General features: G+C 37.8%; 1 protein-coding gene across 4 annotated transcripts in view; it reads left to right on the top strand.

Moving 5' to 3' along the window:
• The window catches only part of LOC117289388 (protein jagged-1b-like), a 51,277-nt gene extending 34,910 nt beyond the window's left edge, over positions 1-16,367 (top strand). The window contains exons 15-26 of one of the 4 annotated variants that reach the window (XR_004518941.1): positions 814-927; positions 1,364-1,477; positions 3,291-3,404; positions 5,591-5,707; positions 6,183-6,296; positions 6,706-6,819; positions 7,554-7,669; positions 8,044-8,331; positions 9,942-10,088; positions 10,797-10,953; positions 12,392-14,791; positions 14,852-16,367. Coding sequence is in view for 3 of the 4 variants with exons in the window: in XM_033770503.1 (XP_033626394.1) it covers positions 814-927; positions 1,364-1,477; positions 3,291-3,404; positions 5,591-5,707; positions 6,183-6,296; positions 6,706-6,775; positions 6,912-6,955; positions 7,554-7,669; positions 8,044-8,331; positions 9,942-10,088; positions 10,797-10,953; positions 12,392-12,876 (1,880 nt within the window). In the remaining variant the exon portion in view is untranslated. Of the gene's footprint in view, positions 1-813; positions 928-1,363; positions 1,478-3,290; positions 3,405-5,590; positions 5,708-6,182; positions 6,297-6,705; positions 6,820-6,911; positions 6,956-7,553; positions 7,670-8,043; positions 8,332-9,941; positions 10,089-10,796; positions 10,954-12,282; positions 12,364-12,391 lie in introns of those variants that run through there. The other 3 variants (XM_033770503.1, XM_033770494.1, XM_033770514.1) reach the window with 3 other exon arrangements.
• Positions 16,368-17,230: the final 863 nt, after the last annotated feature.

Genomic DNA, 17,230 nt, shown 5'->3' with positions numbered 1-17,230 from the left:
CCTAGCATCTCTTGATATATCCTTAATACTGAGCGTCTATCTTAGCTTTCTTTTATTATTATGAGTATAATGTGATACCACCTAGCATCTCTTGATATATCCTTAATACTGAGCATCTATCTTAGCTTTCTTTTATTATTATGAGTATAATGTGATACCACCTAGCATCTCTTGATATATCCTTAATACTGAGCGTCTATCTTAGCTTTCTTTTATTATTATGAGTATAATGTGATACCACCTAGCATCTCTTGATATATCCTTAATACTGAGCGTCTATCTTAGCTTTCTTTTATTATTATGAGTATAATGTGATACCACCTAGCATCTCTTGATATATCCTTAATACTGAGCGTCTATCTTAGCTTTCTTTTATTATTATGAGTATAATGTGATACCACCTAGCATCTCTTGATATATCCTTAATACTGAGCGTCTATCTTAGCTTTCTTTTATTATTATGAGTATAATGTGATACCACCTAGCATCTCTTGATATATCCTTAATACTGAGCGTCTATCTTAGCTTTCTTTTATTATTATGAGTATAATGTGATACCACCTAGCATCTCTTGATATATCCTTAATACTGAGCATCTATCTTAGCTTTCTTTTATTATTATGAGTATAATGTGATACCACCTAGCATCTCTTGATATATCCTTAATACTGAGCGTCTATCTTAGCTTTCTTTTATTGCCCTTTATCCTCATTGAATATGAGGTTCATGAAGTTGAATGTTGTCTTGTTTGTTTTATGTGATTTATAGTTACTCAATCTCAAAGGTTTTTTTTGTCTTTCTTTTAATCTTCAGATATTAACGACTGTGAGAGTCAGCCGTGTCAGAATGATGGTGTATGTGTAGATGGACTCAATTTATTTAGCTGTATCTGTTCAGAAGGATGGGAAGGATTGTTATGTAATCATAGTAAGTATTAATGTTATCTTACTCTTAAACAACTCACCTTCTTATTACATGCTCACCATTTAGATTCATTCTTGGAATTCTTGAGAATATCATTGTAATACTGAAACTGTGACTCAGGTATAGATACAACTATTGCTCTCATAAAATGTAGGATTCCTTTTTGGGGAAAATGACTTGCCCACAATCCACGGCTGATAAATCAGGCACACTTGAAGGTCTGTATAAGGCCTGTACAATGAGAATCTTACTGAATAAGAGGTTCCTAGTTGGTTTATGTGAAGACACTACATTTAGGTGGCACCACTCATACAAGTTTCATCTCTGTTGTCAATAAATTCTTGGTGTGTTACATTTTCAAGAACAATATACTTTATTGGTATGCTCCCTGAAATATCTGATTGAGTTGTATAATTTCACTTTTTTGTTTGTATCTTAGATGTGGATGAATGTGCACGGTCACCGTGTAGGAATAATGCTACCTGTGTTGATATGCATGCAGACTTTGCCTGCCATTGCCCAACTGGATGGAAAGGAAAAACATGCAAGTCACGTAAGTTATATTTTGGGTTCTTTGGAATACAGCTTTGAGTAAAGATTGTTAGCTCAGCCAACAGTGATCAGGAAACTTCAGAATGTAACAATTTCCTTCTTCATTTCTCCCTTTATTTTGGGTTCTTTGGAATACAGCTTTGAGTAAAGATTGTTAGCTCAGCCAACAGTGATCAGGAAACTTCAAATGTCAGAGCTCTCTTCAGAATGTAACAATTTCCTTCTTCATTTCTCCCTTTATTTTGGGTTCTTTGGAATACAGCTTTGAGTAAAGATTGTTAGCTCAGCCAACAGTGATCAGGAAACTTCAGAATGTAACAATTTCCTTCTTCATTTCTCCCTTTATTTTGGGATCTTTGGAATACAGCTTTGAGTAAAGATTGTTAGCTCAGCCAACAGTGATCAAGAAACTTCAGAATGTAACAATTTCCTTCTTCATTTCTCCCTTTATTTTGGGTTCTTTGGAATACAGCTTTGAGTAAAGATTGTTAGCTCAGCCAACAGTGATCAGGAAACTTAAAATGTCAGAGCTCTCTTCAGAATGTAACAATTTCCTTCTTCATTTCTCCCTTTATTTTGGGTTCTTTGGAATACAGCTTTGAGTAAAGATTGTTAGCTCAGCCAACAGTGATCAGGAAACTTCAGAATGTAACAATTTCCTTCTTCATTTCTCCCTTTATTTTGGGATCTTTGGAATACAGCTTTGAGTAAAGATTGTTAGCTCAGCCAACAGTGATCAGGAAACTTCAGAATGTAACAATTTCCTTCTTCATTTCTCCCTTTATTTTGGGTTCTTTGGAATACAGCTTTGAGTAAAGATTGTTAGCTCAGCCAACAGTGATCAGGAAACTTCAAATGTCAGAGCTCTCTTCAGAATGTAACAATTTCCTTCTTCATTTCTCCCTTTATTTTTTTCATGCCAAAGTGAACGGTATCGTGACAATTCCATGATTTTTTATTGATCCTGAAGAGGTCCATACAAACCGACACAAATTCTCACATGTTCAAAACTATTTAGATCAGAAAAGATCCAGTGTTATAACCACCAGGTGTTTAAATGAATATTCATAAATACCTCGGACAGTTTCGCTATTCATATTGGGGGAGAGCGCGTCACGTGGGTGTGTATAAACCTTATGACCAGTAAAAAGTGTTGAAACATGGGCGTTACACACGAACTTGCACCTGTGCTTATAAGACAGTTTCTTCATTCCTATTGGTCGAGAGCAACGACCGGGACAGTTGTGCCACATCACGCGATACGTGCACAGCATTCCCTTATAAGGAGTTGTTTACCCGAGGGTGGCGGAGGGCCTTACCATTTCATAGCTGGAGGGGTGTTGTGTTGAAAGAAATCATTGAACAATTATAATTTTTGCATTTATTTCACTTTTTGACCAAAAGTGTAGATGTTTTTTGACCCAAATAGTTTTTATGAATAGGAATCAAAGTGTGCTGGTTCTGTTTTCAACTAGTGGTTTAAACCCGCCGAGGCCTGGTTCTTGATAGTTTACCTCGACTTCGTCTCGGTAAAATTATCAAGAAACGGGCCTCGTTAGGATTTAAACACTAGTTGAAAACCTCTTCACCACACATTGATTCCCTTATTTGTTTTTGTTTATTTCCAAATATCACAATATAAAGTCATAAATCATAGTCTTATCATAAGAATTATGTAATATAGTTTGATCATCTTTAGGAGAAATGATTTAAACTCTGATGCTGCAAACTTTACCCATCCTAGACAGGGCTGTTGAATTTTATTCCCTGCTAACCATAATTTATTGTCTTTGTACTTGTGGATGTTTTTGCAGGTGATGATCAATGTGATATCAACACATGTCTGAATGGAGGAACATGTTATGATTTGGGACATTCTTTTACCTGTGTCTGTCCCTCGGGATGGGAGGGGAACTCATGTCAACTCTGTAAGTTTACCGCTCTGATCGTAGTGTCTGACATTGTTATACTGATTAGCAGGGATGGATTTGTTTTGATTTGGGACATTCTTTTACCTGTGTTTGTCCCTCAGGATAGGAGGGGAACTCATGTCAACTCTGTAAGTTTACCGATCGAAACATAGTGTCTGATACTCTTATTATTATTAGCAGGATGGATTTATGTTATATTTGGTTTGCGGTAACACCATGTGTGTCTACTTGCCAGGTAGAGTTTGCTCTTTAGAGAACTGTCTTTCTTTAGTCTACTACCGCAGAGTAGATTTATCGTATGTTCGGGAGACTTCTCAGTTCTGAAAAGAACTGTCCTGCTTTTTAATTATTACCTGGACGGAAGATATAGCAATTGGCTGGGACTACTACTTTAGCTTATGGGATCATAATTAACTGCACTACCGCAGAGTCAGTTCTGAATTGGTCTCAACGTTTCGACTAGCTTGCTCTAGTCATTGTCAGTGTTGGAGCACTGTCTGGGTTACAGAAACCATTGTTGCTATCACAAATTTTTGTCTAAGGGTTTTGATGAACTAATTTTGTATCTCATTTGAAGTTATATGTAGCAGAATCTGTGACTACCTTTTTTGGTGTTTTAGGTTGTATTGGGCTGGAAGACCACTGTTTCCAGAAAGCACTGAATCACGCAATATATAATGGGCGTGGTTAACCTCCAACTACCTTTAAGCTAGCTATAGCATAGATGCTATTTCATATAATCTGAAATAGTACTAGGGGATAGTATTCTGCTGTACCTTGATAACAATCCACTTTGCCAACGATGGACAATCTATGTACAAATCACACAATCCACTTTGCCAACGATGGACAATCTATGTACAAATCACACAATCCACTTTGCCAACGATGGACAATCTATGTACAAATCACACAATCCACTTTGCCAACGATGGACAATCTATGTACAAATCACACAATCCACTTTGCCAACGATGGACAATCTATGTACAAATCACACAATCCACTTTGCCAACGATGGACAATCTATGTACAAATCACACAATCCACTTTGCCAACGATGGACAATCTATGTACAAATCACACAATCCACTTTGCCAACGATGGACAATCTATGTACAAATCACACAATCCACTTTGCCAACGATGGACAATCTATGTACAAATCACACCGTAATGTTATTACTACCAAGTTTGTTTTTAAATCAAAAATACAGATAGTTGTGATTTTAATCATTTTGATGTAACCTTCCATCATAGTATTACTTCTACCAGACTGTTCTTTTTGCTGGGATGATGCCTGGGGTTGCCCTGGGGTGATGCTTGGGGTGGCCCTGGGGTGATGCTTGGGGTGGCCCTGGGATGATGCTTGGGGTGGCCCTGGGGTGATGCTTGGGGTGGCCCTGGGGTGATGCTTGGGGTGGCCCTGGGGTGATGCTTGGGGTGGCCCTGGGGTGATGCTTGGGGTGGCCCTGGGGGTGGCCCTGGGGTGATGCTTGGGGTGGCCCTGGGGTGATGCTTGGGGTGGCCCTGGGATGATGCTTGGGGTGGCCCTGGGGTGATGCTTGGGGTGGCCCTGGGGTGATGCTTGGGGTGGCCCTGGGGTGATGCTTGGGGTGGCCCTGGGGGGATGCTTGGGGTGGCCCTGGGGTGATGCTTGGGGTGGCCCTGGGGTGATGCTTGGGGTGGCCCTGGGGTGATGCTGGGACTGAACACACATCCTGCTGTCACCTCATCCCATATACAACAAAACCATTATTGATCATCACCTCCTATCTAAGCAAACACCATCCAGACTCCATTGTGTGTTGGTGTGGAGCCCAAACAGTTAACAGCTATATAAAGCTCAGCTAAGGGATTAGAGTGGATTAGATTCAAGAAGATCAATAAGGATTGATTGAGATTATCCACAGGGCTACACAGTAATGGGTTAATGAGTACTAGATATATGGTGATTGTAGGAGTAATTGAATGGGACAGGGGGATGTGAAGTATTTGTATTGTATTGTAACAAAAACAAATTGATTCAGAATTGATTTTCTGTCTGTCACTTTCAGTCTATTTCACCATGAAATATACCTGCATGTCTTGATTAGATGGTCCCTTAAAGATGTCAAACTCAAAATGATGAACAGACTTTGTCAATAAGTATCATGAGTATCATTATTTGTTTGCCTGTCCAGCCACAAGTAACCAGTGCAGTGCGAATCAGTGTCATAATGAAGCAACGTGTATCCCTAGTGGCGATACATTCATCTGTGTCTGTAGAGAAGGATTTGAGGGTCGACTCTGCCAACAAAGTGAGTAAATATTGATTCAAAGTTTGTAGACACTTTTAGTAAATAAGAAGTCGGACTGACTGTTAACCAGGCTATCCTATGGGTATTATGTCAGATGTGCACATCAGCTTCACAATGTAAGGTATTCACTACTACTGCCTCTAAAGATGTGTGTACTTTTGCCTAAAACCATTCATTTCATTATTCATAAGCACCAGTCTTTTGTGACAGAAACTGATAATTCTGAGGAAAAAAAACTAAAGACGCTGCTTAATATACACAAGTTCAAAAGGTTTGTTTTCAACTAGCTGAATACATTTCCTATGGTTTCTTGTAATTATTGGAATCGGTTTTGTGTGTGAAGTAAATGTTCTTCAAAGTAGATTTATGTCATTTTATGAACAGGATAGTTGCAGTATTGCAGCTTCTAATGTAATATTCCTATTGGACGCCCAGGTCAGGCGTCTCCATTAACTGTGTATTATTGTTTGTACAGATACTGATGATTGTAGTCGCAATCCATGCTTCAATGGGGGACAATGTGTAGATGGCATTAATTGGTTTAGATGTCAATGTGCTGATGGATTCACTGGACCTGACTGCCGGATCAGTAAGTTATCATAGAATAAAGTAGCAATATTGGAAGTAAACTGAATTACTTTATCTTGGATACCTAAGGGCAATAATCAAGCAAATTCCAACCAACTGATTTGTGGCTAACAAATCTACACACATATTTGTCTGACCCAGTAATCAAGGACTTCCCTTTGCTTTCCCATTGTTAGGATTCTTTTTAGTGACAAATCTATTAGATGTGTACATAAAAATAAAGCAGGACATTCTCTGTCAAAATTCACATGTCACTTTTTGTTAAAGCCACTGGTTGTAATGGGTAGGCAACCCCCACATACAGAAAGAGTCTGGCTTTAGTATCAACTTATTTGCCAAAGTTCAGCATTCTGTATCTTGATTCTGTGCTTGATGACATCATTGAATATGATTTTTGTTTTGTTATTCAGATCTGAATGAATGTGCATCCAACCCATGTGCTTATGGGAGTACATGCGTTGATGGTATAGATTCCTTTAAGTGTGTCTGTCCTCCTGGACGTAGTGGAGCAACGTGCTCTGAAGGTAAGTAAGATTCCTACCACCCAGCCACACATCCATCCATTTAATTCATGTGCTTATGGCAGTACATGCGTTGATGGTATATATTCCTTTAAGTGTGTCTGTCCTCCTGGACGTAGTGGAGCAACGTGCTCTGAAGGTAAGTAAGATTCCTACCACCCAGCCACACATCCATCCATTTAATTCATGTGCTTATGGCAGTACATGCGTTGATGGTATATATTCCTTTAAGTGTGTCTGTCCTCCTGGACGTAGTGGAGCAACGTGCTCTAAAGGTAAGCAATAAACAGGATCCCCACCATAGAGCCGTCTATCCATCCATCCATTGCCCTCAACATGGTACTATTTCATATGGTATTCTTCCTTTTAGCCCTTGTGAAAACCAGACACAAATCTGGTGAAATAGCTTGTTAAGTCTATTAAAGCCTCCACCATGTTTACATAGAAGTTAGCCCTTATACTTGATGAAATGTTCTTTACTCCTGCCCAAGGACTAAATATCATGCATTTTAATAAGTAACATTAGCAAACACTATACGTTACATAATTTTATAATTGGTAACAAACACTATACATTACATTTTATAGTTGGTAACAAACACTATACATTACCTGATATTATAGTTGGTAACCTCTTTCTGCTAAGGAATATTCTTTGCTCAGTATTGTTGTATGCTGAAAAGCTTGATGAAGTTCACTTTTTATTATTTTTTTATATTATTTTTTATTAAATGTAGTGATTGGTGTGGTTCCGATATGTAAGGTGGAGAGGAGGGTCTACGCTCAAGGAGAATCCTGGAAAGATAACTGTAATACCTGTCACTGTGTCCAAGGAACAGCGGAGTGTAGTAAGGTAAGATGGGGGTATAAGGAATAAGAGAATGTAGTGATTGGTGTAGTTCCGATATGTAAGGTGGAGAGGAGGGTTTACGCTCAAGGAGAATCCTGGAAAGATAACTGTAATACCTGTCATTGTGTCCAAGCAACAGCGGAGTGTAGTAAGGTAAAAGGGTGACACCAGTTTGCTGATTTGTCAACTACCCTGATTCTCCCCATTGTATTAAAAAGTGGTCAGCTGTGCTATCAACTGGTCAAACAGAGTATGACAAGAATGTTTATAGACAGTTTTGAAGTAAATTGCTACTACTTCGTTAGAGTTCTTCTTCCCTGTACTAGTGAGCAGGATTTGATCCTAAGCTGAAGTCAACTTTCATTTTTTATCAACAGGTTTGGTGTGGACCACAGAGATGTGCAGAAACAGTAGGCAGTAACTCCACAAGCCAATTGACTTGCGCTGAAAATCAACGATGTCAACTACTAGCAGAAAGTAATTGTCTCACCCCTCCATGCCAGCCGTGGGGGCTTTGTGTGATGGGAGATGAAAAAGCTACATACCCTAGTAATCCTGGAGGTAGTGAGAACCAAGATAGAGTCTGTGAGGTGGTAACAGGCAGCCAGTCTAGGGAGAGTTGTGCTGGATTTACTCTCACATTACAAACATCAAAGCTTCCCATTGTAAGTGAAGATTGTTATTCTACTATTATCAATGTGAGGGCTAACCATAGAGAGGGAAAATAGAGCTAGAGAAAGAGGAATACACATGGAGAAGTGAAGATTGGTATTCTACTATTATCAATGTGAGGGCTAACCATAGAGAGGGAAAATAGAGCTAGAGAAAGAGGAATACACATGGAGAAGTGAAGATTGTTATTCTACTATTATCAATGTGAGGGCTAACCATAGAGAGGGAAAATAGAGCTAGAGAAAGAGGAATACACATGGAGAAGTGAAGATTGTTATTCTACTATTATCAATGTGAGGGCTAACCATAGAGAGGGAAAATAGAGCTAGAGAAAGAGGAATACACATGGAGAAGTGAAGATTGTTATTCTACTATTATCAATGTGAGGGCTAACCATAGAGAGGGAAAATAGAGCTAGAGAAAGAGGAATACACATGGAGAAGTGAAGATTGTTATTCTACTTTTATCAATGTGAGGGCTAACCATAGAGAGGGAAAATAGAGCTAGAGAAAGAGGAATACACATGGAGAAGTGAAGATTGGTATTGACGCTGTGTTTTGGTTGGGAGCTTTAATTTGGTTGAGTAACAATGTACAGGAAGAAACCTGACGGGTACAATTCACTGTATATGGGATTTTAGGCATTGCATGATGAGGTATCAATGTATATTTGGTTTGTGGTGTATCTACTTGCCAGGTAGAGTTTGTTCTTAGAGAACTGTCTTGCTAGTTCTACTGCTTGCTAATTCTACTAGTCGTCGTCAGTATCCTGACGATGACTAGAGCAAGCTAGTCGAAACGTTGAGACCAATTCAGAACTGACTTCGCTGGAGTACAGTTAATTATGATCCTATAAGCTAAAGTAGTAGTCCCAGCCTATTTCTATACCATCCACCCTGGTAATAGTTAATAAGCAGGACAGTTCTTTTCAGAACTGAGAAGTCTCCCGAAAACCTGAACAATCTACTCCGCGGTAGTAGAATTAAGCAAGACAGTTCTCTAAGAACAAACTCTACCTGGCAAATATTACACACATGGTGTTACCGCAAACCAAATACACATTTAATTGACTGTACATCTATTTGCCTTAACTGTGCTATGAATATAAAAGTTCAAAACCCTAAAAACGATTTGAAGTATCTTGAACAACCAGCTAAAGATCATTGCAGCTCATTTCATTGAAGAATCTTTATCTTCAAGAAGCCAAGTCATTCTGAATATGTGACTTAAGTATAAACCATTTTTAAAGCTAGATACTTTGATGTCATTTGGATAATTTGTTTGTGCTTTATGGAAAAGTTAAACTGAATTAATAGAGCTATTGAAGAAGTAAAGTATTTGGATGTTCCTATTAAACTTGAAAGGAACTTGTCTAGTCAGGCACTGTTTTTTATTTCGAAAGAATATTTTGATGATCAAAACAATAACTTGTGTTGTAATTTGCACCCAGCAAAAGGAGGTAATGCTAACTGCAATTGATGTGAGTTTATGGGTTTACTTGAAGCCTGCTAGTCCTTTTGGAAGGTTCAGCTCATGAAGTCACAAATATAAAAGTTATATGAGTATTACATTGGAAAGCTTAGAATATTGTTTCTCCAATCCAGGGTGTATCTGTGGAGCATGTATGTAGTAATCTAAGGCAAGTAGCTGGTCTTCAAAGACAAGTTAAGACTCACACTATCAGCTTAGTATGCAGTGTCACTGGTACTACAATGGATACTATAGGCAACTGTGACATCTATGTATCATTGGTAAGCATGGTCCATTGGGACTCTCCACTTAAGATTAAGACATCGTCATTATTTGCTAATTCTGGCTAGGTCAAATTTCATGAAAACAAAGAGACTTTTGATCGATCCAGAAGACTTGTTAGTGCTTCTGTACATTGTTGCATCACCTATCTGCTTTAATTCAAGAACCATAAGTTAGCAGGTGGGGTGCCTTTTGCTTTGTTTTGGTAAACAGTTGTTATGAAATGAAAACTTCAGCGTCGTTTTGAGCAGAAACATCTGCTTTCAGACTTTATGAAATTAGCAACTAATGTGTGAAGAAAACTACTTCACTAACATGCTAAACACTTACCAAGGTTTTAGATTACTCTTTGTAATTAATTACACTCATTCCTGAACATGAAATAGGAACAACACATTCTTAAAATTACTTTCCTGATGATTCAAACAGATGTGTGGCTTTAGAAAAGATCTCTTGAATTATATTTTAGCCAAAATAAATTTCTAAGAAAAACAATGGGAGACTTTTGAATGCTGGGTGGCGGAGACTTTTCAGGTAAATTTCTGTGGCTTGCACTGTTCTGAGCATGCTCACACTCACAAGAATAATGTATTTATATGGTAAGTCTGCCGCCATCGAGAGTTGTCAAAAGTCTTTGATTGTGTTGAGCATTTTCTTCTCATATTAAAACATGCCATTGTAATAAATCTTTTGATTTTCTTTTGAAGTGGGTAGAAGGAGATAAAGATAGTGCTTTGGCTGAAGAGATTGCAGATTCTCTCTTGGAATACTTAAGATTACCAGCTTCTAGTAACTCAGTCACTGTAGCTATTACAATGGTTAATAGACATACCAAGGATTCAGATCAAGAACCAGCTAAACAAGGTGGGTGTTTATTAGAACTCTATGTTTGAAGGTCACTTTAGATGTTGGTCTCTTGGAATAATTAAGATAACCAGCTTCTTGTAACTCAGTCACTGTAGCTATTACAATGGTTAAAGGAACACGTTGCCTTGGATCGGACGAGTTGGTCTATAAAAAGCGTTTGAAACCGTTTGTTATGAAATGTATATGGTTAGAAAGATGTTTTAAAAGTAGAAAATAACGATCCACACAAGTATCACTCAAAATTGCACGGTTTTCTTTTTACGTCGCGAACTATCACCGTTGGCCATTTATGGGAGTCAAATCCCAACTAGACTGAGAGACTATCATTACATTCCTAGTTCAAGTCCGAACTAGGCTGAGAGACTATCATTACATTCCTAGTTCAAGTCCGAACTAGGCTGAGAGACTATCACTACATTCCTAGTTCAAATCCTAACTAGGCTGAGAGACTATCATTACATTCCTAGTTCAAGTCCTAACTAGGCTGAGAGACTATCATTACATTCCTAGTTCAAATCCCAACTAGGCTGAGAGACTATCATTACATTCCTAGTTCAAGTCCTAACTAGGCTGAGAGACTATCATTACATTCCTAGTTCAAGTCCTAACTAGGCTGAGAGACTATTATTACATTGCTAGTTCAAGTCCTAACTAGGCTGAGAGACTATCATTAAATTCCTAGTTCAAGTCCCAACTAGGCTGAGAGACTATCATTACATTCCTAGTTCAAGTCCTAACTAGGCTGAGAGACTATCATTACATTCCTAGTTCAAATCCCAACTAGGCTGAGAGACTATCGTTACATTCCTAGTTCAAATCCCAACTGGGCTGAGAGACCATCATTGCATTCCTAGTTCAAGTCCTAACTAGGCTTAGAGACTATCATTACATTCCTAGTTCAAATCCCAACTAGGCTGAGAGACTATCATTACATTCCTAGTTCAAATCCCAACTAGGCTGAGAGACTATCATTACATTCCTAGTTCAAGTCCCAACTAGGCTGAGAGACTATCATTACATTCCTAGTTCAAGTCCTAACTAGGACTTGAGAATGTCATACCAGTCACATTGGAGAGGAGTACCTTTCAAACCTTTCAATTTGTTTTGGCTGTTGGACCTTCTTGTTGAAATAGTTTTCAAATGATGGAAATGGAAATTCTTCCCATATGATTATCCTGGTTATAAAATCAAACTCATTTTCATACAAATAAAAAACCCAAGTTGTTTGTTGCCAAGCCCTGAAAGCTATCAATGTATTTGTGTATTGCTGTGAGGCATGAATTGAGCATTTAAGATTGACTGTTTACTCCTTGTTTCTCCTCTAAGGTGCTGGAGTGATGTGGCTTCTTGGATATCTATCTGGTGTAGTTGTATTACTGTGAGGCATGAATTGAGCATTTAAGATTGACTGTTTACTCCTTGTTTCTCCTCTAAGGTGCTGGAGTGATGTGGCTTCTTGGATGTCTATCTGGTGTAGTTCTTGTCGTTCTACTTGGAGGTTTCCTCTTATGGGCTCGTTTCCATTGCATCACTAAACCTGATGAAGAACAACCACCGGTACCCCCACCTCGATTTACCACCACCACCACCACCACATCAACCCAACCCACCTCAGGAACTCATGCACAAGACTTGCCAACCAACCTGAGGGTGGTCACAAACTCTGAAAGAAGAGACAATCGAACACGAGCCCGGGCGGGTCTCAAAAGGGAAGACACTCAACTCAGTGTTGCACTGACTAAGCCGTGTATGGATACCGACTTAGAACAGAGACCCACTAAGTGGATGAATAAAGAGAACGCTGATCCAATTCTAATGGATATTTATAAAGCAGAGACGGAAGAGTCTCAGAAGAACAGACTTGAAATGCATAAAAGGACTAAGAAGAACTCATCACATGTTGAGTTGACAGTGTGCTAGCCCCTTTAAGATCCTGTAAGGATGCTTAAGGACCTTGGACTCCAGTCTACGACTGAAGCTTGTTTCAATTGTATTGGCGTAGTCTGTGGTGAACCATTATGTATTCAAATCTCTTCTTGTACACAGGGAGTCACCTCAAACCCTCATACACACCAATTAGACAAAGTTAGATGCCTTTGATATGATGTGCGAGATCTTCAGTGAAATGATCAAACAAGCCTCCTACGATCGACCCATGCTCTCCAAACCTTGTTTAATGCCCAATTATTCAGCACAAATATGTTTCAAGAAACTCATTTAAGTTGAAGTTCAAATAAGCACTGAACAAAAAGTGCAACTTTTCCTGTAGGGCCTATGTTTATGATATTTCACTAGGCTTCTAACATTGTAACATCAGCATTTGGGGTGGGGGGGGGTGAGGTGGACTGCAGCCATTGATCCATTGTTTCAAATCTTGGATAATTTTTTGCCAACATTACACAAAACCATCTTAGGTAAGAGGTTTAAGATGAGTGAACCCAGATACAGGTATGGAACGCATCGTTCTGATGAGTGTTTAGAATAAAGTAACTCAATCTGTACATACTGTACAATATACAACGGAGTGTTATATTCAGATTCAGTCTAATTATATCATGTAAGTTAAACTTGTTTATATTATATATTAATTTATCACAACAAACTCAATTGTTGCATTTTCTTGTTTTATCTTTATGTTTTAAAAAGAAAGAAACCTCAGTGATTGTTTGAACTACAGACTTAATTTTTACTAGCATTTTTAAAGATGGACCACAATTGATCACCAAGTGCTTTGTCTCTTTTTTTACAATTAACTTGACTAATTTTAATGTACCTTTTTTCCCATTGTATCAAAGAAGTGAAGCATTTTTGCATTTTATGAGGTCAGGCATATTTTGAGATGAAAATAGTTTTAAATTGGTTTTAAAGACACACTTTTTGATGCCTTTTAAAACTTTTGTTCACTTAGATCGAGTAGATCTTAACTCAGTTTAATCATGTTGAATAAGTAGAAACAAAAATAGTGATTTTTAAATGAAATAAAAAGTTTGATAAACAGTAGAAACAATAAGTTCACATTGCTATTTTTTCAGAAGCTATACTTTTTGGAACGAATCACTAAATTGATTAAGATAGAACCTTCATATCAACACAATATTTGAATTATTATAAAGAAGGACTAGTACTAGTCCGTTTTAGTAGGACTCCAAGGGGGGGGGGGAAACGCCCCGTTTTATTTTGTATCATCCCCCCCCCCCAAAAAAAAAAAAAAAATCCCCCTTTTTTATCATTGACTTAACATACCATTTTGATTAGAGTGATTACATATTTTGTGTTTTGTCAAAGAAGACAAAATAAAATATATTTTTACAGACTTTTTCAAAAGAAATCAAGTAATAGTAAGTAGAATTTGTTTTGCCATGTTCGATTGCCATTTGAAAGATTAAACCCAGGCTTTTAATCATGTGCCCTTAAAACTTTCCAAAATGGCAGACAAGTTAATTGTATAGTAACTTTAAGTTAAAGGCCCTTTGTTTATGACATCAAATGCCCATATGGAGTCCCTTGTAGAAATTCACAACGGTAAATAAATAATTCTTGTTGTCCCGTGGTAGGAGACCTCATGTAAAAGAAAAAAAAGTCAGTCAATAGAGTGAATTATAGTCCAAATATCTGAATTCAAGTGGACTAAATTGTTGTTATAACCGTTTGCAATGGTGTGACATGCACAGAGTGCTTGTTGGTGAATTGCTGGAGTGCCTCCCAGTCTTAACTACATGTTCATGTGTTTGTACTTTATCTAAACTGGATGTAGTACATGTAGGTAACATAAATATCTCACATTTCAAGACAAAAATATCCATGTGAGTGTTTGTGAGTAGATTTTTGTATCAAGGTGGAAACTCTGGCTACTATTGAAACTCTGGAAGCTCAGTTAGAAGCCTTCAAGTCCAAGGTGGAAACTCTGGCTACTATTGAAACTCTGGAAGCTCAGTTAGAAGCCTTCAAGTCCAAGGTGGAAACTCTGGCTACTATTGAAACTCTAGAAGCTCAGTTAGAAGCCTTCAAGTCCAAGGTGGAAACTCTGGCTACTATTGAAACTCTGGAAGCTCAGTTAGAAGCCTTCAAGTCCAAGGTGGAAACTCTGGCTACTATTGAAACTCTAGAAGCTCAGTTAGAAGCTCAGTTATAAGCCTTCAAGTCCATATTTAAATCAAAAATTTCAGAACCAACTTATTTTTTCGACTTCTTTTTGTGACGGTAAGAGTTGTCAAGAATCCTGGATTTTCATGGTTAAAACCAAACAGCACAAGGTTGCACTATAATCATAGCCAAACAGAACAGATTATTTTTCCAATGTGACTTGTATCTTACACATTTTTGAGAGAAGTTACAAATTTTCAAAGAATTTGTTAATTTGAATATCTCATCACAACAATACCTCACTCAGATTTCATAGTTTATTAAAATGAGATCATCCATATTTTTCACAAGAGTTGGGCATATTTTTACAGACAATATATTAAAAAACTACAAAGACAATAACTTTGCCAAGTACCCAAAACATGCTGGGACAATATTTTTGAAACATTCAAATGCAATAATATATTGTTTTTGCTAAGCAGATGCATTTTAGGCAATATTCTCTGCTTACCAGCTCCACACTGATTCTAACTCTACTGTGGGATGCATTAGTAGGGTGTGTAAGTCTTGCATGCATCTAACATTGGTAAGTATGGTTTCAATGTACATTGCTTTAATGTACGTGTATAATGAAGGAAACATGCATTGGTCAAAACATTGGTTTGGGCACAAGTTTGGCTCAGATTGTAATTGCCTAGTATGAACACAATCACAGATTAGATTTCTAAATAAATATTTTTTGAAATTAAAGAGTTGAAATGAGTAATCAATTGACAAATAAAGATTCTGTACTGTACCTTTATAGATATACAAACTTAAGATATGAAAAGTTTTATATATTGAATTAGATTTGGATAACTATACATTGTTTGTGCTCTTTATTACAAGGTATTTGGTCATGTAACAACCTCAAATTTGTTATTAGTTACCAAGTAATTTATTTTCAGTATTTTTCATTATAAGTATGGTTACATTCTTTCATTTTGATTTATTTATTTATTCCTGAATTGTAACTTTGATTTGATTATAAATTCGCATTATGTACAAATATCCCTTTGACCATAAGAATAAGTCATAAGTTTAGTTATTCATTTGAATATTTATGTATTGCTTAAAGTTTGAAAACTGTTGGACCAAACATGTGTTGTAGGCATGATCCTTTTATTGCAGGGAAATACATGGTTTTTTCTTTTCTGTTTTGTACCTAAAAGTTATGAATTTCTCTCTTTTTTTGCCAAGAGAAACCCCCTTAGATTAATCCTCAACCCTGTAATTGAGACCCTTCCCCTTTTCATGATTCAAAATAAATTAATTGACATTTCTATAAATGTTATGTGTTCATTGTGTTTGGCGTTTTTTTTAAATAACTATTTTGAAAGATTATTTTAAATATGACTGTTAATGACATGGATTTAAATTCACCTCAACTTGCCAAGCTCAGAAAATCTTGCAGAGCAAACATGGAGTACCAGCCAACATTTCATTAAATGTTCATAGCTCATAGCCCTGCAGATTGGTAGACATTTAGTACAAGGTTGTCTTCATGGTTGTATAACATCTCCTTGAAATTTATAAGAGAATTGTTCTTTGGAACTTGAAAGTCATGTCAATTGATTGTGCGAGATTGAGCAATATTTGCAGATAACACAGGACTGAATTGATTAAAGATGAGCTGGTGGCATTCACCGTGAATCTTGTAGACCATACATAACAGAGTGTGGCACCCTAGACGCATCAGAGAGGCCATCAAGATCCACAAGCATGACACCGTACCCCAAGACATTGGCTTCCACATCAGCGACATCTAGCTCCCCCTCCTCCCGACCAATGGATCTTCTATATCCACGGTCACCCCCTAGACCCCCAACCATTAGACTGCTTTGGGTCATCTATACCCTCAGTCACCTAGGCCCCACACCCTCACTATCCCCTGTGCTTGTTCCTACTGACACGGTTCAGTGAGCACACACCCCCACACACCACCCAAGGCTCCACAACAGGTTTCACCACGCATCATCGAGTTCACTTCCCGCCTGTATTTCCCGCCTTCGTGCATCACCGCTGATCCGCCGCCCAGTACTTAAGCAGCATGCAGCATCAGAGTCCAGCATGGTGTTGCCGCAAACTCTTCTATATAACAGAGTAAGTTCATCCTTGGGTATCTTGTTACCCACCCAAGAAAAAAAAAGAT

Source organism: Asterias rubens, chromosome 1 (genome assembly GCF_902459465.1).
Source record: "Asterias rubens chromosome 1, eAstRub1.3, whole genome shotgun sequence".
NCBI classification, from domain to species: domain Eukaryota; kingdom Metazoa; phylum Echinodermata; class Asteroidea; order Forcipulatida; family Asteriidae; genus Asterias; species Asterias rubens.
Note: the sequence above shows the minus strand (reverse complement) of the source record. Positions and strands in the feature narration are given on the sequence as shown.